Source organism: Equus asinus, chromosome 7 (genome assembly GCF_041296235.1).
Source record: "Equus asinus isolate D_3611 breed Donkey chromosome 7, EquAss-T2T_v2, whole genome shotgun sequence".
NCBI classification, from domain to species: Eukaryota; Metazoa; Chordata; class Mammalia; order Perissodactyla; family Equidae; genus Equus; species Equus asinus.
The window spans coordinates 17,403,618-17,425,427 of record NC_091796.1 but is presented as its reverse complement, the minus strand read 5'-3'; the positions used below and the strand labels follow the sequence as shown (position 1 = coordinate 17,425,427).

The window sequence follows — 21,810 nt, the reverse complement described above, 5'->3', positions numbered from 1 at the left end:
CACCAGCCCTGGAACCACTTACACCTGATAAGCATGCTAAATAACATTTCTTGCAGCTGAAAGCATTTCGACTGATTCATCTTCTATAGTGTTATGAATAGTAAGACTTCCTTCTCTTTCAACTTCGAGAATTTCCCTGTTTCCTTGTACTTCCCAACATTTATCCTGGCACCCCAGCCAGAGCGTAGGATTCCCAAAAACAGAGCAAGCCTGGAGTGTGTGATCCCAGCACCTTGAACAGTATCTTTAAAAAGCAGGCAACTAATAAATGTTCATGGGCACGTGCCTCCGTCCAGTGAAAGCATCAGAACAGAGGCCAAGAGTATTAAACAAAAAACGGACCCTCACACCTCCAAAGGGCTGCCAGCAGGGAAGTCATTCCCTCCTCTTGTTGAGAATAAGAACCACCTGGGGAGTTTTCAAACTGCAGACCCCCTAGCCCTGTCCAGGCTTAGCTCTAACAAGCACCCAGGTGATTTGCGGACTGCACTTTCAGAAAAACTGTTCTCCTTGAGGCTCAATCTTGACGTTTGTTTTCACTCAACACAAAAATATCAGCCGCCCGCAATCCGCCCCCATCCTTTTGCCCACAGAGGCCGTTAGAGTATTACACTGTGTCCCAGCAGAAGGTCAAAGACAGCCAAGGGCCAAGTATTTCCTTGTTGTTGACTTGATTTTCAAAACAAAACGCAAATGGAAAAACATCTTTGCTGTGCCGCACTGTTTACACCCAGAATCCAGTTCACTTTCCTTATAAATTTTCACCTTCCCCTACGACCCCCCAACCAAGTATTCCAGGGAGTGGTAAACAACTTCAGGACCTCAGGGCACAAACTCTTGGTGCAGGCTCTCGGTTGCCCGTCGTTGCTCTGGCCCAGAAACAAAGGTCTGTACCTGGAGAGCTCACCCAGCACTTCCCAGCACCACCATGGCCCCTGGTCCCCAAGCGCGTCTCCAAACCCCTTCTTTGCGGCGCCGCCTTCCCAACCACCCAGGATGCGCAGGGACGGACTTTGCGGAGCTCCGGGTCTTACCTGAAACACGTGGTGAGCTCACCCGAAGGCTTCAGACACGGGTATTTGGTCGTGGCGATTTTGTTTTCCGAGCAGACTTCTCTACGAAAGAGTTGGAGAGGCAACGTCGTTGATTCTCCCCGGAGTGCGGCGGGCAGTGCGCTGGGGGAGCCCTAGCGCGCGACGACTGCAGGGATCTGCGTGCCGGCGCGCCGAGCAGCCGCTGGTCCCCGAGCGCGTACGCCGAGCGGACTCCGGGGTCAGGGGCGGGCCAGGCGAGAGCCCAGCGGAGCGAACCCAGACCCAGGAGAAGAGCTGAAGATGCGGGGCACTGGAGGGCGGCAGAAATGCAGCGCGGGGGTATCAGGGAGCCCTAGACCCACAGATCGGGGGAGCCCGGGCTGACGGTGGAGACTGTTACCCGGGAGCAGAGCTTAACGTCGCCCAGGACATCTGAGCACTCAGCCCGTGCCCGGTGGGGCGAGGGCGCGCGGGTTGCTGCAGGGGTGGGTGATAGGGGCACCACCTGCACCCGGAGAGCCGAGCGCGCACCAAGCAGGGGTTGGCAGCGCTTACCTGTCGCCGTCTTCCGACTCCTCTCGGTAGCTCCACGTGTGTCCCAGCGCCAGGAGCAGCAGCAGCGGACCCAGGCTCCTGCTCAGCTGCCCCCTCGCCGCCCCTCCCCGGCTCGGTGGCGGCGGCACCATCAGGGAAGCTCCCGCCTTCTTCCCGCCGCCGGCGCTCTCTCCCGGCCCTGGGCCCAGCTCCTCCGCGGCTGCCGCCGCCTTCCCTCTCCCGGCAGGGGGCGCCGAAGGGCAGGGGCGTTTGCACCACCTGCGCGCGGTACAGGGGTTGCGGGCGTCTTGGGGCTGGGGGGAATCAAGCTGGGAGTTGGGGTGCTGGGCGCAAACCCCGCAGAGACGTAGGTAAACGGGGCGCCCGGACGGGGCAAGAGTCGTGGGGTTCAGGTCGTCTAGCTCGGGATGTTCACGCCGGGGTGACAGACTTGCGGCTTTGGGCTACGCCCTCCCCTCGTCCCTCTTCCTCCGCGGGGAGAGCAGGGCAGGGTGCGGAAAGCAGGCTGTTGCTTGCATTTTACACCAGGGTCGCGCGACCAGGAGGAGGAGGAGCCGATTCCCACCCCGGGAAAAGGGAGGGGGAGCAGAGGGGTTAATAAGCTTCCTTCCTGTTGTCAGTTGATTTCTAATGACCAGGGTCAGGCCAACGTTTGTCTTTCAACCCCTCGAGCTCCGACACGGTGCCTTCCCGCTATCCCAGTCTTCTCTTAGAAGAAGAAGGGAGGAAGGAGGAGTTGGAAGGCTACAGCGGTTCTCCCAAACTGCCTTCTCCAACCTGAAAGAGCACAATTTATAGAGCGCAGTCTGCGAGAAAATCTCTTAGAAGAAAGTCCTCCGGTTGTTTCATTTGTTCATAAAGCTGCTCTTTTCTTCATACCTCGAGGTCGATCAAGTAATGAGCTCTGATTGAGTCTTTCTGGGAGTTTTAAATCCTCTTGCCCTGAGCGGCTTTAATGCTGTTTCAAAGCACGCACGTGAGAGCTGGAAACTCCTCGAAGATCAGGTGAGACCCTAAAGGGGGCAGTTAGTCGCCAGCCCTGCCCCCTGCTAGTTAACGCAGCGGTGTTTATGGGTTGCGTGAAAACCCGGGATGGGATGGCCGCTGGTAAAGCCGCTCATTTGCTGGTGACCCAACTGTAATTCGTATACGTCTGCATCTTAACACTTTGTTGCACATTAGGGGCGTCTGTGACTGTTAAAGAGAAGCTCGTGACATAAACGTGCCCGGCAGAGCCCAGCAAGTGCTCGTGGCCCAGAAATAAGTAGGGAGAGCACGAGGTTGTAATGCCTAACCTCTAAAAAAATGCATGGTTCTGCAGCTCCCAGGGCAATGCAGTGAAGAGGTAGCTTGTTCACAAGTTACCGGTGTGCTAATGGGTTAGGTAAACAGGCGTTTTGATTGAAAATATTCTAGGAGTCCAACTTCTTAGCTCAGTGAGGTGGTTTTTTTCTACAAAACAGACATGGCAGGCGGTGAAACAGACTTGTTATTGAAATATGGTGTTACACAAAAGAAGTGAATTTTTCACGTGGTAATTCAGAATACACTTCGGAAGCTTGCAAAACCTGGGAGTGACCATCATGGGGTCAGAAAAAAAAACCAACCTGGATTCAGAGTCAGGCTGTGTGGCTTCCTAAATGTCTGACCTTGGGCCAATTAACCTTTCTGAAACTCAGTTTTCCTATCTGTAAAATGGGGAAACCTCCCTCCTAAGTGTTTGTCAATATTAAATTAGGTAATGAATATGAAGCATTTTTCACAGAGCCCAGCATATATTGAGTGCTCAGTAGACATTATTTTGACAAATTGCACAGAATTTTGAATTTTAACTTTGTAACTTTCCACTTTCTAGATGAAGAGTTTATTTCAGTACAGCTGTTTGGGTTCCTAAAGAGATACTTCTAAGTACATGAAAAATAAACCCATTCTGGAGCTTGTAAAAATGGTATCACTTTAGATTGTACCACAAAAGTGTTTAATCCCCATCTCGTAGGAAAGACGCCATACCTTGCCATCTTTTTTCTCATCTTTACTCCTTATATTTTTCTACTGTTGCGTTATGGATGTTAGTTCTACAAATTATAAAGCATGATGTAAGAGATTGGTTATCAGTTTCATTAAATAGTTAATAAGCCACATATGGGGAGATGCGGCTTTAAAGAGAAAGTAATTCAGGCTGCAAAATGATAAAAGCTAAACCGTGTCCCTTATGCACAGCTGTGTGGCAGAAGATTGGGGACGGGGCCAACCTTGCCGCCTCCTTATTTTCAGCCCGGTACACTGAGCCCAGATGAGAATGAGGCGTCAGAGGAGGTGCTGGGGTCAAGCAAACAGCCCAGGTTTGCCTGGGGAGGCGATGCGAGGGTGGGTGGTGAGCGCATTTCGGACAGAGGTGAGCTGGAGCAGAGACCTTGTGAAAACCTTTGCCTGGAGGCCTGGAGCTGAAACTCATCAGCAGCTACTGACAGCACGACATTTAGTGTGGGGCTTGCGGGGCTGGGCTGGAGGGCAGAGCCAAGCGGAAGGAGATGGGGAAGGCCATGTATGGACACCAGCCCCCTGAAAAGTTAAATACTCCTGTAAAAGACAAAACCTGCATTTGCTCAGGCTGCAGCCTGCATGGGAGCTGTCAGAATGAGGCTGAGCGCCCTGGGGACCTCCAGGGTCTTACTCTCTCCTGATACTCGAACTCTCCCCTGCGGCGCACAAGCTCCCCCTCCCCGGCTTGCCCCCACTGACCTGCCCCGTTCCCTCACTTATGAAACACTGGATAAGAGGACTCAGCTCCTGCCTGTTTCCTCGGAGTGTTACGAAGATTAATGATATGGATCTAAATGCTCCTCAGGGAGGCTCTGTATGATTATTTCTTTTCAACATACCACTCTCTGCGATGTTTTCCATATAGACCTGTCAGCTGCCCTGAAACAAGCCAGAGAGTGGATAGTTATACAATTTACCTTCCTAGGGAGGCCGGCCTGTGCCTGGGGCTTCACAGTGCAGACTGTGCTATAGGTTAGATTCCCTAGTGGACCAGGTCTTTTTAAGGACTGCTGAGTGTTGCCTGGGGGAGGGTGGACGCCCCACCCCCACCGTGGGGGGGGGTGCGGAGGGGGGTTGATTAGCTGGAGAATATAGAGGCCAGCATGCAAAAGCAAAGTGAAAGAAAAAAAGAAAAGTAAAAACTAGGTCATAGGGCAGAGAGTACTCTAAATAAGACCTTTTATTTTTTCTTGAGATTGACATATAAGATATTAGTTTCGGGTGTATAACATAATGATTCAACAAATGTATATATTGAGAAATGATCACCACAGTAAGTCCAGTTAATGTCCATGAACATATATATTGATAATTTTTTTTCTTGTGATGAGAACTTTTAAGATCTCTTGTCTTAGCAACTGGCAAATATACAATACAGTAATATTAACTATAGTCACCAAGCTGTACATTATATCCCATGACTTATTTTATAGCAGGAATTTTGTACCTTTTGACCACCTTCACCCATTTTTCTCACTCATTTTTAAGGGACTCCAACGTCTTATTTGGAGAGAATCAACATAGCATTAAAAAATATCAATAAGAAAGATAAATTACTATAGGGAACAGAGCATCACTAATCGGGGGCACAATTCATTATTATTTGTTTCAAATTTCACTTATAAAAAGGATTTGTGGTAGCTGAAAACTGTGTGCTATTTTACAGTGTATATATTTATTATATGCATTGTGTAGAGCATATATTATGTATAGTTACAGCAAGATTAGATAAAGCAAGGCAAAGGAAAAATCAGGATTGAATAATAAAATGAAGCCGAAGGGAAGTGAGCTGGCAGGATTGTATAAGCAGAAAGTCCTGTGCTATGTTTAAAGCAGATCACGGATGAGTTCTCTGATTCTCAGACGTTAGTTCAGGATAATTACATGATCAGTTACAAGATTCAAGGTAGCCATAAAGGAAAAGCCTATAAATTGCTCAAAAAAAAAACCTCAGATTTTTCTGGTTGGTCTCCCTGAAATATAACAAGTCATCTAACCGTCAGATAAAGATCTCCTCGTAGAAACAAGACTTAACAAGTGTGGGTAGAGTTCGTACTGATGTGTGAGTGATATACAATGTAACATCCCTAAAAGAAACAGGTTGCCCTGATACCTTTCCTTCAGTTTCAGTTTTGATTGACATATGGCCAAGTCAGTTTAGAGAATTAGGATTACACCTTAGAAGTGTTAAAGTGTGCCAATCTCCAAGCCATTGTGAGGAAATGCTTGAGGCGAGAAGACTGGAACATGTTAATACAGTAAAAGGATTTAAAAGCCCTGGTTTGGGGGTATGTACTTTATCTTTGCACTTAGTCTGCCTTTGTTTTCACTTGCACAAATTCTGAAAGTATTTGATGCCGTGGGTTTCTGGAATTTTCTCCCAAGACAGGAAGAAACATCTGATTACTATGCCCACGACCGACTCATACAATTTGTGCCAAACTTTAAAATAAAAGCAATTTTAAAAGATTCATTAGCGTTGTGTGTTTATAACCTGCTAAAAGAAAAATGTACAATTAAAAAAAAAAAAGGAGAGACCCTTCTTGTTACTTGGTTGAAAATCTCAAAAAAATCAAGAAAAATTATTCATGTGATTTGGGTGTCATATATTCTTGAAAGTTCTAGTACACAAGCACACCGAGTCCCTGTCTGGGGTTTCTGCCAAAGGAGGAGCTTGTTAAGACAATAGGAGTTGGCAGTCTCCTTGACCAGTCAGAGCCGTAGTGTCAACCCCAGGGTTTCTAGGAGGATAAATGCATTCTAACACCACTCAGTTCTGCAGCTCCTTCTGGGACAAATGGAGACTGCAGGATGTGCAACTGGGATGGCCCCATCTCGTGCAGTCCCCACAAGCATGAACACTGAAGGATAAGAGGCTAGCACTAGAAGCAGGACCGCAGGTCCATGCTACGAAGTGTCTGGTCGAGAAAATGGCGTTAGAATTATCCCAGGATTTCTGAGTGTCAGCCATTCCAGTACCACACCTTCTTTGCTTTATTTTTGTAGAGCTAACTCTGTTTCTATCCCTTACCTCCGTGTGAGTAAGAGTTCTTATTGAATATTTATTGAGAACTGGGAAATACTCAGCTCAGGAATATGGTATGAAGCCAATTTGACAGGTAATAGGAATGTTGACTTTAAGAGTGTTCTGACCTGAGCCAAGATAGCTTTTATAGTAGAATAAATATAACTATATTACCATGCTAACAGAGCATGGGTACTTACTATAATTAAAAATATTTTTTCCCTCTGAATGTGAGGTTGACTTTACCTTCCTCCTTTAAAAGATGGACTTAGAAAAATAGCATTGGGAAGTGGAAAAAAATTAAAATTCTTATTTACCTAGATTTTTATTTATTTTTTTAAAGATTTTACTTTTTCTCCTATTTTTCCCCAAAGCCCCCTGGTACATAGTTGTATATTCTTTGTTGTTGGTCCTTCTAGTTGTGGCATGTGGGATGCTCCCTCAGCGTGGCTTGATGAACAGTGCCATGTCTGCCAACGAAACACTGGGCTGCCTGCAGCGAAGTGTGCGAACTTAACGACTCGGCCACGGGGCCAGCCCCTTATTTACCTAGATTTTAAATGCAGCTCTACAACATAAAACCTCTATGACCTGATCAAGTTGTATAATCTTCCTGGGACTCAGTTTATTCATAAATAATATAGGAACAACAATCTCCAATTCTTAGGATTGTTGAAAACAGTAAATGAGATGTATAATATGCCTGTAACATCAGAGACAAGAAATGATAGCTAATATTATTTTAATTGTTTTTCTTCAAAAATTTGGATGCAATTTTGGTGGGCCATCCACCCTGACACATCTAATTTGCTTTTCATAAGAGATACTTTGTGAACTGGATGGCTAAGGCTAGAGTCGTGCTGTCACAGAACAGACTAAGTAGCTGAGTTGACACTGGTGTCATTACCACTGTGTTTTAGTTAGATGTTAGGGAGTGACTAAGGCTCTGGGTAGTCAAATCCATTAATAGTTGCTAGAAATTACAATGTACATACTTTCCCTTGGAGAATAGCTATACTTCTGAGTACTATACTTGTCTGATTTTTGTATGTTTTAAATCAAATCATGGTTTAAATGTGTTGGAGGAACTGGCTAACTAAAACCCAGCTGCGGTCAATTCTAGAGAATAGTCTCTTCAAATCTATGCACTGGTAAGATTGCATTATTTTTTCTTGAGCTCTTCTAATTGGGTCAGGCCTGGAAAATTTGCAACAATGTAAAGGGCCCCTTCCTAAGGAGGCAGCAATCTTCCTGTAGGGCGATTACGTTTCAAGAAAACATGGCAGTCCATATTGTGTAGAAAAATCTTAGAGTTCAGGTTAAAAGTTGTTAAGAGTCTCATAGAATTTGGGATACATTTCTTAACCAAAATGGAGACCTGTTCATGATGTAATACCAAGAAAGCTATAATCCTGCCAGCTTTTAATGAGTGATGCTAATTTTCCAAGAATTTGGCACAAAAAATAACAAATGCTTATTGAACATGTGGTACATGCGGACATTTTTAAAAGCACTTTACAAGTATTATCTCATTTAATCCTTATTATAATCCTCTATCACTGATTCTATTATTGTCTGCATTTTACAGATGAGGAAACAGGTAGAGATTTTCATCAACTTGCCTAAGGTACAGAGTTATGAGTAACTGAGCTGGGTTTGAATTGGGGCATTTTTGGCACCAGGGCCCATGCTCTCAACACGACACTAAACTGCCCTTTGGAGAAGTAAGCATCTGGTTACTTTTCTCCTAAAAGACAGACACATCCAGGATGTTTTCCCAGGGATGTAATGAGAACCAGGGAAGTCCCCAGCTCCACCACCATGACCAGTGACCCAGAGAATCTATCATGGTTCATGCTCACAACCCATCCTCTGCAGCTCTGTGCCAACCAGCTGGCCCCGTAAGTTCTCACCTTTGTTCTCCCCTAGCTGACCTCTCTGCAGCAAAGCTGAGCTATACCCACTGGACCTGCCCTCTCGGAGCCAGACAGTCTCCTGATGTACGTGAGAATGCTGGCATGAGAAGAAACAGATCAGGTTTCCAAACTCTTGGAGCTCTGGTACTTTTGCAAACCATGCAGTTCCATCCCTGGACCTGAGACAGGTCTTTATCAGACCTAGAACTCTCATGGAACTTGGAGATTATGAAAGTGCGGTGACCCTTTTTGTAGTCACTGCAAAAGAAATACTCAGGCAAAATGTTCCCCGAACTTCAGACTCCAGCATAGTCCCATGGAATCTCCTTCCAATCAGAAATTGAGTCCTTGAGATCCAGAAAGAGTAGAGGAGGGTAAGCAGTTACAACCGAGGTTTGCTCAAGAAAGTTGGAAGATTTTTGGATCTCTCTCTCTTCCTCCTCTCTCTCCCCCTCACTCCCACACCCCACTCTCAGAGGTTGTTGGCTTGTCTGTAGTGGATGTTTAAGATCAGCATGGGTTTGCATTCTTCAGTCCTAATCTTTACCAACAATGCAGAATCCCGAAGGAATGCGAGATAAAATAAGCTGCTTTGGTTTAGGTGCACTTAATCGACAGGCATCACTTTCTGGAGGGTGTATTGGGGCACTTGTTTACCTTCTTTCTGCTTGATCGGTGATGTTTAGACTTGAGTGTATCTTTTAGTGTTGTTTATTTGTTTGATCACTGATGAGTATCTTGATAATTCATCAGATAGGGAATTGGGACCTTTCTACCCTCTTTCAGTTCCAGCATTTATCTGTGGCGTAATTATAAAGAGCCTGAAAGTTATGTGTATGCAATTTGACATGTATTTGGCTCTGCATCTTCATGTCCTAATACAAGACTAACGGGCCCTGACCTCCCGTGTCAGTAACCCATCATTAAACCCCCCAAGTGACCGGCTTTGAAGTCAATTCCTTCTCAGGCTGCATCCTTCCTTCTTAGCCAGTCATCCCCACTTTCCTTTTTGGTCTTTTTCTCTCCCATTTCTGCTTTTTGCTTGCCTCTTGTCCATTCTTGTCTTTCATCAATCATTTTACTGTAATTCCTCCTTTGGTTAGATTCTATCCTTTCACCCACTAACTTTCACTTTCTGTCCTCTGGCTTCATCGTCTCTTCTCTGTTATTTTCCTTCTGCTCCTCTGCTCTTCCTTCAAGTCTGGCCTTCCCCAAGAATACAAATATAAGGTATATTCCTTCTCCAATTCTTTTTCTTCCTCAGAATCATTGGTTCTCAACTGAGGGGCCATTTTGTCACCCAACAGAAATTTAGCAATGTTCTGAGACACTGTAGTTGTCACAGCATGGAGGGAGGGTGCTACTGGCATCTAGTGGGGAGCAGCCAGGATGCTGCTCAACCTCCTACAATGCACAGAGCAGCCTGCTCCCCACTGTCACACAAAAAAGAATTGCCTAGCTCAAAATGTCACTAGTGTCAAGGTTGAGAAATGCTGCCTTAAACACGTATCCATCTCTCGACTCTAATTTTTTTCTCTCTTTTTTCCAAATCTTAGGGCTTCATCCTTTCCCTCCCCAAGCCCGCCCTTTAGTTGTATTCCATCTTCTCGTTATCACTTCCTCCTTGCCACGCATCCTTCTCCTTGGCTGAGTCTCCTTTATACCTTTAAACTTGGTCGGGTCTCACCTCCTAGGCTCTCTCTCACCTCCTGCCTTTGTGTTCATGTGTTCAGCAGTTACCTTCTCTCTCAGCTGTCCTGCAGTGACTGGAGGGTCTGTGAAAATATTTTTCTTAGAATTCTGTTTATGTTCTAAGTTTCCACAAATCCAATGCAGCTCTTAAGCTTCTGGTTTCAAAGTCTCTCGGGCATATGACACATGCCTGAGGGTGCAGCCATGCAGGCCCTCTGCTCTGCCCATTCTCGCTCCTTCCTACCAGCCTCCTACAGCTCACCAGCTGCGGGCCGCAGAGGCTGCTCCCGTCGTTTCTTCACTACATTGATGCTTATGTGTTGCTTGCATTGGCATGGCATAGTTGTGCCAGCTCTTCTCCTGCGGCCAGAGACACGCATGCTCTTTTCCTACCTTCACTCATTCTTTAAAAAACAAAAAAATCAAATGTTTCCTGTATGGCAGGCAATGCTGAGTCTGTTAGTAACTAAAGTACATTAGAGAACAACTGTCTCCAGTGAGCCCCAGCTCTAATGGGGAGACAAGCAAGGCAACTGACCACACCAAACCTCGGAGCTGCATGCTCTCATGGAGATCTGCCTGTAAAGAGAAGGGGCTATAGGAGCAGAAAGGAAAACGCACCTTGTATTAGTTTTCCATAGCTGTTCTAAGAAGTCACCACAACTCAGTGGCTTAAAACAACACAGATTTAGTATCTTGTAGCTCTAGAAGTCAGAAGTCCAATACTGGTCTCACTGGGCTAAAATCAAGGTGAGAGCAGGGCTTCGTTGCTTCTGCAGAGCCTGGGAGCAGATTTTGGTGGTGTGAGGAGAAGAAAGAACTGGAGAGTTCTTCATTTCCTTTAAAGACTCTAGCAGAGATCTTGTTGGCTAAATGTTTGCAGGCAGTGCATGGTGAATGAATACGTGAATGAAGGAAGGGTGGGCAGCCCTCCATGGAGGGGGTAAGGGAATCCGAAGCCACCGGTCACCAGTTTCCTTCCAGCCTCTTCGTATCTCAGATTCCTCCTTTACAGATGGATGGACTGTGAAGTGCAGCCACCCAGTTGGACACAGATAGAGCTTAGTGGAATCACCACAAGAATCTAGCACACCTCATTACTTCCCCTCCCCTAATAACAACGCTAAAGCTCAGCATTCTGAAAAAGACCACTGTAATTGGAGATTCCTGCGTCTGACCCCGACGCACGAAACACCTGTAACTCTTCAAGGAGTCCCTCTACAACTTGTGACAGCTCCGTGGCTCCATATTTATTTATTTCTCACTTCTTGCAAAAATACTATTAACGTTCAGTCAGGTCTCAGAGGAAGAGGTCAGAAGACAAGTGGTTTAAACTACCTACACTTGACAGCCCCTTCCAACAAAAATGATGTTCTTTCTCTTAAGGTCAAACTGTTGTTCTCTATACTGTGGCAATTAATAAATCAGAGCGGGCCGAGTTGTGTTGTCATCCTAGGAAACTTGACCCGTCAGGAAGCATTGGGCCTCATCTCTGGAAATCCAGACATTTTTGAAAAGTGTGACAGTGGCCCAGCTCCTTGCTAGGATGCCTTCACAGCATTATGAAGTGTAGCCAGCAGTAACTCTTTTGAGGCCGGCTTTATTTTTCTTCTGGACTGAATTCCCTGAAATACAGGGTCAAGGTTAAGAAAACTTACAGCAGCAGTTTAGGGGATTGAAGGAAAACAGTAAGATTTAGCATATGCTGTCAAAATGCTGTCATTTCTGGGAGGGGACTTTGGTACATAAAGCTCGGTGTTAAGGAAGACATTTTTTTTTCCCTGAGATCAAACTGAGACCAAAACACGTTTGAAACCTCTTTCCCTAAGCGTTATCACCTTGTATTTTTCCCACGAAGAAGGGCCCTTTCCTTTTGTGGATGTCTCCGGAAGGGCTGTAATCCTGTCTGTGATACCACTATCTATTGCCAGGCTGGGGTGCTGGTACCAGCCTGGGGATTACATGCATATTCTTCACAGCTCTGTGAAATTACTGTGCTCATGGTGAGAACACGGGCCTCGTAGTGTCCCTAGCAAGGTTGTGCCCCATTACGCCTCGATAACAATCCTGGCAATCCTTTATCAACTGTCACTCTTCATTACATCCCAAGCACTATTCTAAGTGATTTACTGATGGGATGTCATCCAGTCTTCACAGCAAGCCTGCCAGGTGAGTATTATTATCCCCATTTTATAGATAAGGAAAACTGAGGCATGGCAAGGTCAATCACTCATCTAAGGTCACCTGACCAGCGGTGGGGCCTAGAATCCCACACAGGCTGTCTGCCCTGGGAGAGCACATGCTTAGCCACTACCCTATCCATCTCTGGCTCTTATCTACAAAGGCTATTTTGCATAAGGGGTCATTGTCTAGGCCATGTTCCCTACAGAAACCTCGTTTGGGTCTGTCACCATCATTTTCTGACAGGTCTGGTCTCCATCAAGCCCTAGGAAACCCTTAGCGGTCTGAGTCACCAGGCCGGGAAGCCTGGGCTTTGCCTGCAAACAGGGTCTGGGGTTCCCAAAAGGAAAGAGGAAGTGAATCTGAAGTTGATTCCATACAGTGTCCTGTGGCAAGTTCTTGCCATGCATGATTAGTTGGCCAAGTTGAGTGATTCATGGTACCAAGTTCTAAAAGCAGACCCTGTGTGAGTCAGACAGCTCTGCTGAGCTCTGTGGCCACAGGCTGTGTGCATGATTCCAGGCTACCATCTTGAAAATTCATAAAGAGTCAAGAGGGGTCTTGGTGAGGGGTCTCACATGGAAACGGATGACTACAAATGTTACCACAACTGGAAAAACAAATTCAAACATGTGTGAGGGTGAGGGATGTACGTGGAAACAAAAGGAGGACATGTTACTACATTATTTACAAGAAAAAATTCAGGATCACTTAGGAATTATCTAGAGCCTGGAGCCCAAGTGTAGGACTTAAGACAAGAAATCTTATACATCTTTGAATATTTCATTTAGGCCTCATGCATAATATGTTTCTAATAAAAGATTGTTAAATAAAGAAGAAAAAGGATTTCTTTAGTTCATCATTGCATTCTTCATGTAGGACATATGTCTCCTATTTGTTAAATGATTCCACCATGGTTGAAGGAAGGGATCTCACATGTCAGTTATGAAGCCATTTGCAAAGTTTTATCATCGTTGTCATCATCATCATCCTCCTCCTCCTCACTGTCATCTTCATAGTAAGGAAAATCAGCTGCACTGGGTATGAAAACTGAGAGCTGGTATCCAGTGTCCAGATGGGCCCATCTCACCTGACCACATCTACGTCTCCCTTGCTGGGCTGGAGGCTCTAGGATAGGTTGGCTGCCTTGCTCTGCCTTCTGTTATTTGGTTTTCTGGTTCTTTTCTATCAACTTAGCTTCTGAGGATTTCTAGCTATAGTTAGCATTCCTGGGTGTAGGTGTCCTAAGACAAAAGACCTAACAGAACCCCAGAGGTAGAAATAGGTAGTAAGCTAGATGGAAACCTGACACCCAGCCCAGCAGGGGCGGAGAGCTGAAGCAGAGGCATCTGGATAGGAGGGTCCTAGGCTCTGTCTGCAGCTGGTGAGAATGAGACCTGGGACTGGGATTCCTTTTCCCTCTCCGTGAATCTGGGTGGACACTCACAGCTGAGTCAATTATTATTATTCATGTAATTAACAGGTAGTTGTGGGTTTCTAGATCTCTAGATTCCAGTTCTCCCTGAAGTTCTTCACCGTTTAGCCACCTCACCAGACCTTCACAGTCTGGGGAGGGAAAGGAAATAGAATTAAAATTCTATCAGAAGCTTTCCCTATTGGCACCGTTCTCCTAGCAGGCCGAGTGGGAGAGGTTGGAAGGTATGGTTGGATGAGGTGTTGTGATTGTTGGAGGTGGCCTGGTCCCTGCTGGGCGGCTGCTGTAATCATGGTGAGGTCTGCCAGAGGCAGTGGTGAGCAGACAGCATGAGGATGGCATCGGGCAGGAGACATTTGTGCGCTCTGCACTGGACACGCCCTGTTGCAGGCGGCTTCACTGTTTGCAGGCTGTAGTCAAAGGAACAAACATTTTATGAGTACCACCAAGGAACAGCGTCTTCCCCCATTCTCCATGACCAGCAAGTCATTGAGACGGAATGGAAACGGCCTTGTCATCTCCCCCCATGAAACATTAGGAAAAAGCCCTGTAAAACAATTTGACGGTAATGGAGTTAGTAAGCTGCTCTTCCCCATCTCTTGCATTCCCCATCAAGGAATGCTATCCAAGCCATTTTCTAACACTTCATATAATTCAATCATGAGAGTCAGCTGTTTGGTTATTTTGTTTAGGTTTATTTCGCTTTGGGGGGGAAGTGTTTCTGCACATAAATGATACGTTTTAGAAACAAATCAGAGAGAAAGGTGGTCCTCACGGCAGCTCACAGTTGCAGCTCTCTAACCTCAAAACGCATGTTTTGGCACATAGTCACAGCTGGCCAAGGTTGTTTCTACTTACTCATCTTCCTCTAGGCTCCCAAAATATTTTCCTGGAATATGCTCATGGCGGGGAGTTGTTATTTATAATCTCACATAATCCTCATTCTCATGCTGAAGACATCCAGTGGTTGCTTTCCACAGGAAGGATACTGCTCATGTGAGTAGGGAGGAATGCGAAGGAGACACTTGGCACTCCTGACACTTCCAAGCTGCATCCAATTTGGAGGAGTCTTGGCCTTCCGAGGAGGGCTGAGAAATGATGGCCCCTCACACAGACTTGCCTCAGCCTGTGCTTCAGTGCAGCCCGACCTTCAGCAGGGACTTCTGGACAATCTATGACAAGGGCAATGACAAGAATAGTGGTTCTGATGAGATGCAGAGCTGCTGGTTGCATCTTTGATCCTTAACTTTGCTGCTCACACAACTAAGCTCACCCTTGAATCAGTGATAAATTCTGGAACAAGCATTGGCTGCAAACACAGCTACAGAATGTCTTCAGAAGAGACAACTTAAGGATGCGCTTTAGAGGAATGGGAATAAACCAGACTTGGAAAGAGGACAGTGTCAGAATTACCCTATGTGTTCATATCCACACTGTACCTTACTAGCTTGGGGCCATAGTCAAGTTACTTAACCTTTCTAGTCCTCAGTTTCGCATCTTTAAAGTGGAGATGATAATTCCCACTGCATAAGGTCACTGTGGGGTTAGATAATACATTAAAGTGCTGCACAGGACAGAGTACTGGGCATATAAAATGTGTTCGGTAGACATACTGTATTCATGTTTCTGTGAGTGTGCCCTTAGTGACTGTAGAAATCATAAATAAGCATTCTAATTTTATCCAGTACTTCGGATCATAAGAAAGCCACTTAGTTATCTCTCTGCCTCAGATTTTCCTCCAATAAAATGATGTGCCTACCTCAAGGACAGGGGCAATTAATTAAATAACATTTAGATAGTGTTTTAAATTCTACTGAGAGGCATATTATCAAAAAAAATTGTCATTCTGCTGTCCTTCATCAGTTCTAATGTAAAGAAAAATTATCTTAATTTTTGTAAGTTTCTTCGTTGAACTTGCTTTAGGAGTATTTTGTAAATCATTCCACCAGTGATCTTATTTTATATTCTATGCATTCTTCATACCACCATAGGTATTCTATAAGCGCGGTTGAATAAAGCATACACAGTCTGGCTACAGACAATGTCTGTGTGTAATGATTTATTACATACAAGCAATTAATCAGTGAACTTTGGGGTTTACATGAGCGCTTTCTGAAAGATCCTAGTGGCCAGTAATCATCAAGAATGATGAGGAGACCAAATATGAGGAGCCCACATTGCAATGCTCTTCTTGATGATTCAGTTGGCCTGAAGCTGGAAAGTGCTGAGGCAGACTTTTCTAATCAAGGCTTATTCTGGGAAGTATCTTGTTTTTTGGCTCATCTGCAACTGAGATGGAATCAATTAGCCAAATGGCGAATCATATGAGAAGTTAGGAAAATTTGTCCTTCCAGCCATATCGTCCCATAGCTCACAATACTGTTACACTGGGTCTTATCACTCATGTTGAAATTCAGAGATATCTGGGAAATTCCCAGAAAACAGTAGTTTACTCAGGAGGTTCCCTTACTAATGTCGTGACCATTATACATAGAGATGCCGTGCTCTCAGAACATTCACGTGATACTCTTGAAGTTTGGAACTTAGAGTATGTGTTGGTAAGTGACCAAAGGGGAACTTTCCATTATTCTTTTAATTAAAGCCATCCCACAATTGCAGAAACATGTTTTCATTGCTTATTCACTCTTCCCAGCTAAGCAGTAGGAACGAATCCTCATATGAGGTATTTCAATTACTCAGGGCTTTTACTTTCCATTTCCTAGTATTATGGCTTGAACTGTGTCCTTCAAAAAGATGTGTTGAAGTCCTAACCCCAGTGCTTCAGAATGTGACCTTATTTGGAAATAGGGTCGTTGCCGATGTAATGAGTTAGGATGAGGTCATACTGGAGTAGGATGGGCCCTTAATCCAATATGACAGATGTCCTTATAAAGAGGAGAAAAGACATACAAACAGAGATGGCTACGTGACATAGGCAGAATTATAGTGATGCATCCACAAGCCAAGGAATGCCCAGGATTGCTGGAAAACACCAGAAGCTAGAAGAGGCAAGGAGGGTTCTCCCCTATAGGCTTTAGAGGGCACGCGGCCCTGCCCGCACCTTGGCTTTGGACTTCCGGCCTCCTGATCTAGGGGACAATACATTTATACTGTTTTAAGCCACCTAGTTTATGGTACTTGTTAAGGAAGCCCTAGAAAACTAACACATCTGGTTTGTACATTTCAACTCTATTTGATGTTAATTCATAGTGTATAAAGGGATAGTTAGGTTAAATATTTGGAACTTAATCCTTAAAACATTTGCATCTGCTAACACTTCAAGCCTCGTCAATACATAAGTCGTGTCACACCCTAAGTGGTCAATCAGAAGCGTACCCATGGCTCCTTAGAACTCTACATGCAGCCCTAAAAGTCCTTATAAAGAAAAGCAACTGACGTTGCGAACTGTCAAAATTCTGTGATTTAAAGCCTTAATATGTCTGTTTGTCTAGTTATATAATCACCAAATGGAATATTTATCCTACTGTCAGTCCTTCGAAGAAAATCACTAGAAAGTATCATCAGGAAATCATATGTTAGTATTAGTTGCAGGGTAATAAATAAGCCAGGTATGAACTTCTAAAGAATTATCGTGACTTTTGTTGCATTAGTAAATTTTGGTTCCTATCCTGGTTAGCCTTGCTGGAAATAGTTGAGTTGTTTTAATCGCTAAGTCTACTGATAAAAGTTGTGTGAAACCAGCCTTTGTTCAATGTCTGGGATATACTCCCTTGATCTTTAGTTGTGTTTCAAAGATGTGCTTTGTAAATAGTGCAGAAAGCACTGGCTTAAGAGAATGGACAGGTGAAGATAAAAATACTTTAAATAAGTGATGGATAGAGGACCTGTATGTGCTGGAATATTTGACTGATATTAACAACTTGTTTGCAAAATATATTTAATGACATGGAAAATGCTTAATATATGTTTTGGTGAGAAAAATCAGGATGAAAAATTCATATATAGTTTGATGCCAATTAAGTAAAACAAAATCTGTGCATAGAAAAATGTTAACAGAGACGATTATTGTGTGGTGGGATTTCAAGTGATTTTTATACGTTTTATGATTTAGCAAATTCTCAGCATAGGCAAGAATAACTTCTCTAATCCAAAAACAATTAATGCTAGAAGTTAATGTGCTAAAACATTAATAGTCATTTGCTGTGGATTGTAATATTGAGGATGATACTTTTCTTTATTCTAGTCTTTTGTATTTTCCATATATTCTAAAATAAGTTTTTTATTAATTTAACAATGAAAGAAAATTTAATAAACTTTTAAAAAATTATGTAAGTTTATGGATGATCTAACCATAATAGATGTCTGCAAGCTATCAGAGCTGCTTTAAAATGACCCATGGAACTTTTGAGATGACGTCACAAGGAATTACCATAATGCCTGTTGTGGATTGCATAATGATTCACCATTCTTCTCCTGTTTCCACACTCTTCACCATGTGGCACTGCAGTTCTTTCCACTGATGGCAGACAACATTCCTCTACCCTACTGATGCCAGGCTACGCCTTGTGATTTTCTTTGGAATGTGGGCCAAAGTGACGGTGTACCAATTTTGAGCCCAGATCTTAAGATACATCACATTTCTGCTCCCTGACATGCACATCTGCCATCATCATGAGCAGATCCTCCCAAGAGTAGCTGCTGCTCCTTCAGCCTGGGCAATTCCAAGTCCAACCCCCAGTGAAGAGCGGAGCCCAGCCAGACCCACAGCCCAAGGCAGAACCACCCAGCTGAGCCCAACCTAGATCAGCCATCCCATCAACCTATGGACCAAAGAGCATGAAAGTAAATGTCCATTGATGAAAGCTATTGAATTTTGGGGTGGTTTGTTACGTAGCAGAAACTAACTGATAAAATCTCACTGACAAAGGCACAATATTGGCCTGGATGAACAATGACCCAGTATGACGATTGACAAAGTATGTCAAGCCAGTATGATAAAAGGTCTTTACATGGTAGCTTAAAAATATAAACAGCCCTGAATCTTGACGAAGTCGGTTTTGTGTGTACATATGTGAGTTTCCAATGTATGTTTATATGTATGTATTTACATATGTATGTGGTAAAATTTTTGAATGCTATGATATACCACTGTGTTTATATTTAATTGTCTTCTCTAGTTTTCAGTTAAACCCATTAAATATACAATTTTTCACTTTGGCATATTCTGGTTCCCGTTGAAGAATGGTATTTTGAGTTATAATCCTCAATGTTTATTTAGCAATTTACTCTAAGAATTCTAAGAATATTAACCATATTGCACTAACCTTTGGTGTGCAGAATCCCTCTTTTTAGAGCAAGGTTTCTCTGCCTTCACACTACTGGCATTTTAAGCCATATAATTCTTTGTTGTGGAGGGTTGTTCTGTGCACTGTAAGATGTTTAGCAGCATCCCTGGTCTCTACCCACTAAAAAACAGTAGCACACACCCCCGCCCTGTGCTGTGACAGTCAAAAACATCTCCAGACATTTCCAAATGTCCTTGGAGGCGGCAAAATCACCCTTGATTGAGAACCACTGTTTTAGAGAAAATTTGGGTTTGTTTTGGTTGTCAAATTTACAATGGTAGGCATCACTGGCCATTTTTTAAAAGTCTAGGTTTATAATAATTCAGACTGTAACAAAAGTAAAGCAAGATTGTCTGATTCTTATGATCATTGTAAGTATATTGTTATTGACGAGTGGGGGAAAACCCAAAAATGTGTTAATAGCCTGACAAGTAGATTTTCTGAACCTGTCTGTACCTACTCTGAAGTCAGGTTAAGACTTCCCCATCACACACGAACAGGGATAAGCTGTACCCCGGGCATTGTTTTTTTAGGGTACAGCACCATGACCAGCTTAACACCTCATAAAAGTATACAGGGAATAGCAAAATTCCAACTATAAATGAGGAACTTCAAATACCATCTTACTCAAAGATTCCATTTCTGTCAGACAAAGGATGAAGCAAAATGTAATTTCCTGACAGTTACTATGCTTCAGCAGGAACGTGAGCAATCACCAGTCCAGTGCTAAACCTGACTATGGGACATGTGGTTAAAATTAACGTCAAAGCGGAACTTGCATTCATGATTATAGCCTTTTCACACCTCAACATTGGGAACTCTGGTATGAGATCTTCAAACTTTCCATGCAATTTGACTTTGATCTCATTCATTAAAACTATCTGAATCCCTTAGGCCAGCCCAGTGGTGTAGTGATTAAGTTTGTCCACTAGGCTTCCACAGCCCAGGGTTCGTGGGTTCGGATCCTGGGTGCAGACATACACACGCTTTTTGTCAAGCCATGCTGAGGTGGCATCCCACATAAAAAACAGAGGGAGATTGGCACAGATGTTCAGGGACAATCTTCCTCAAGCAAAAAGAAGAAGACTAGCAACAGATGGTAACTCAGGGTCAATCTTTCTCACACACACAAAAAAAGAAATAAAGAAAACTATCTGAATGCCAGTTTCCTTGCCTGCAGGATTAGAAGGTTGGACTATACAGAGTCTACGACCCCTTTCAGCTAAACATTCATTGAGCTACATAATAGTTCATTTGTTAGTGTGATAGTCTACGCAACAAAGGAATTGGGGCAGTATTGGGAGTTTCTTATATTAAGATTTGACTTATGCTTCAAGCAATTTGCCCAAGAAGATTTTTACATAAAGCAGAAGAACATGTTCAAATCCAGTAAAGTGAATCCTACCGTTCTCATTTGAGGCCGATCAAGAAATCCAGTTTAAACCAATACGGGAATAGGGAGAGAAAGGTTCATTGATTTGTCAGTGAAAACAGATTTAAGAAAATTATGCCCCAAAAAACTATCCCCTTTAAGATAGAGTAGAGGAGGACTGCACATGTGTTAATGTCACTAAATACCTAAATAAAATGGGAAAGAATCCCATCCCAGGGGAATATGATGGGTGATCAGCACTGATTTCTAAAACTTCTAACCCATCAATCGAATTTATTGGATGAGAATATTTGTGATCAGGTTAAAGAATTTCCATAACGTGTACAGAAAAAAATGATGGAAAAATTACATTTCTACTCAGAGGCCTTCCTTATTGGTTCTAGTATATGCTGGGAAGAGAGGAACCTCCTGAAGGGTAAAGAGAGAGAAAAAAATTCTTTCCTCTGTGGTTGTTCAGTTAAGAGCAAGGGAGCCTTTGAAACTTAGTTTTCTTGAGAGAAAGGAATGAAGAGTCCTTGAATTAGATGAGGAAAAGGGCTAAGTTGACAGCCTCAACTATGCTCACAGCCCCAATGCTGAGTGTCAGCGACTGACCCTTATCACATCCACTGCTGACAGACCACAGCACAGAAGTGACCAGCACCTCGGCCCCTATCCCACGCTGTGCCTCCCCCCAGGGTGGGAGAATCAGGCTCACTATTTGTAAGCTCTTTGCTCACAGACATGATGCTAGGTTTGTTTGCTTCCAAATGAAGATGTAGTCATGGAGTTTCAACTCCTAGTTTATTCATTTTTTAAAGTATCTTCCAATTCTCCCACAAGGGAATTAGAATTTGTATCCAATTTGTGTTTGCAAAGATTTGAAAAGAAAACAAAATGCAAATAGGCCAATGATGGGGAAATGACCTGAAGGAGGCATTGCAGATCCTTTGTAATGCATGCTCTATGGTTCTACATTCTTGCCTCCTATGGACATACCAGAAATACTTTACTTAATTTAAGTGAATGGAAAGATCCAGCACTTGGAAAGAATTGTTACTAGCCTTGTTTGTTCCAATAAACAACTAACTTCTTGTTGCTCCATAAAAATCAAAACTGACAGTTTGTAAAAACCAGAAAACATAAAATCTTGGAGAGTGTTCAGGACTGATTGATATTTCCAGACTCTTAATGATGATCCTGAGGGAGAAGCCTATTTAGGTTTCCACAATGTCAGTGAAAAATAGTTCT

General features: G+C 43.8%; 1 protein-coding gene across 2 annotated transcripts in view; it reads right to left on the bottom strand.

The window, feature by feature from the left end:
• The window catches only part of CCBE1 (collagen and calcium binding EGF domains 1), a 241,280-nt gene extending 235,190 nt beyond the window's left edge, over positions 1-6,090 (bottom strand). For both annotated transcript variants that reach the window (XM_014859067.3, XM_044774812.2), the window contains exons 1-2: positions 1,590-6,090; positions 1,035-1,115 (exon numbers count right to left, since the gene is read on the bottom strand). In XM_014859067.3, coding sequence (XP_014714553.1) covers positions 1,035-1,115; positions 1,590-1,720 — 212 coding nt within the window. In that variant the 5' untranslated portion in view covers positions 1,721-6,090. The remainder of the gene's footprint in view (positions 1-1,034; positions 1,116-1,589) is intronic.
• Positions 6,091-21,810: the final 15,720 nt, after the last annotated feature.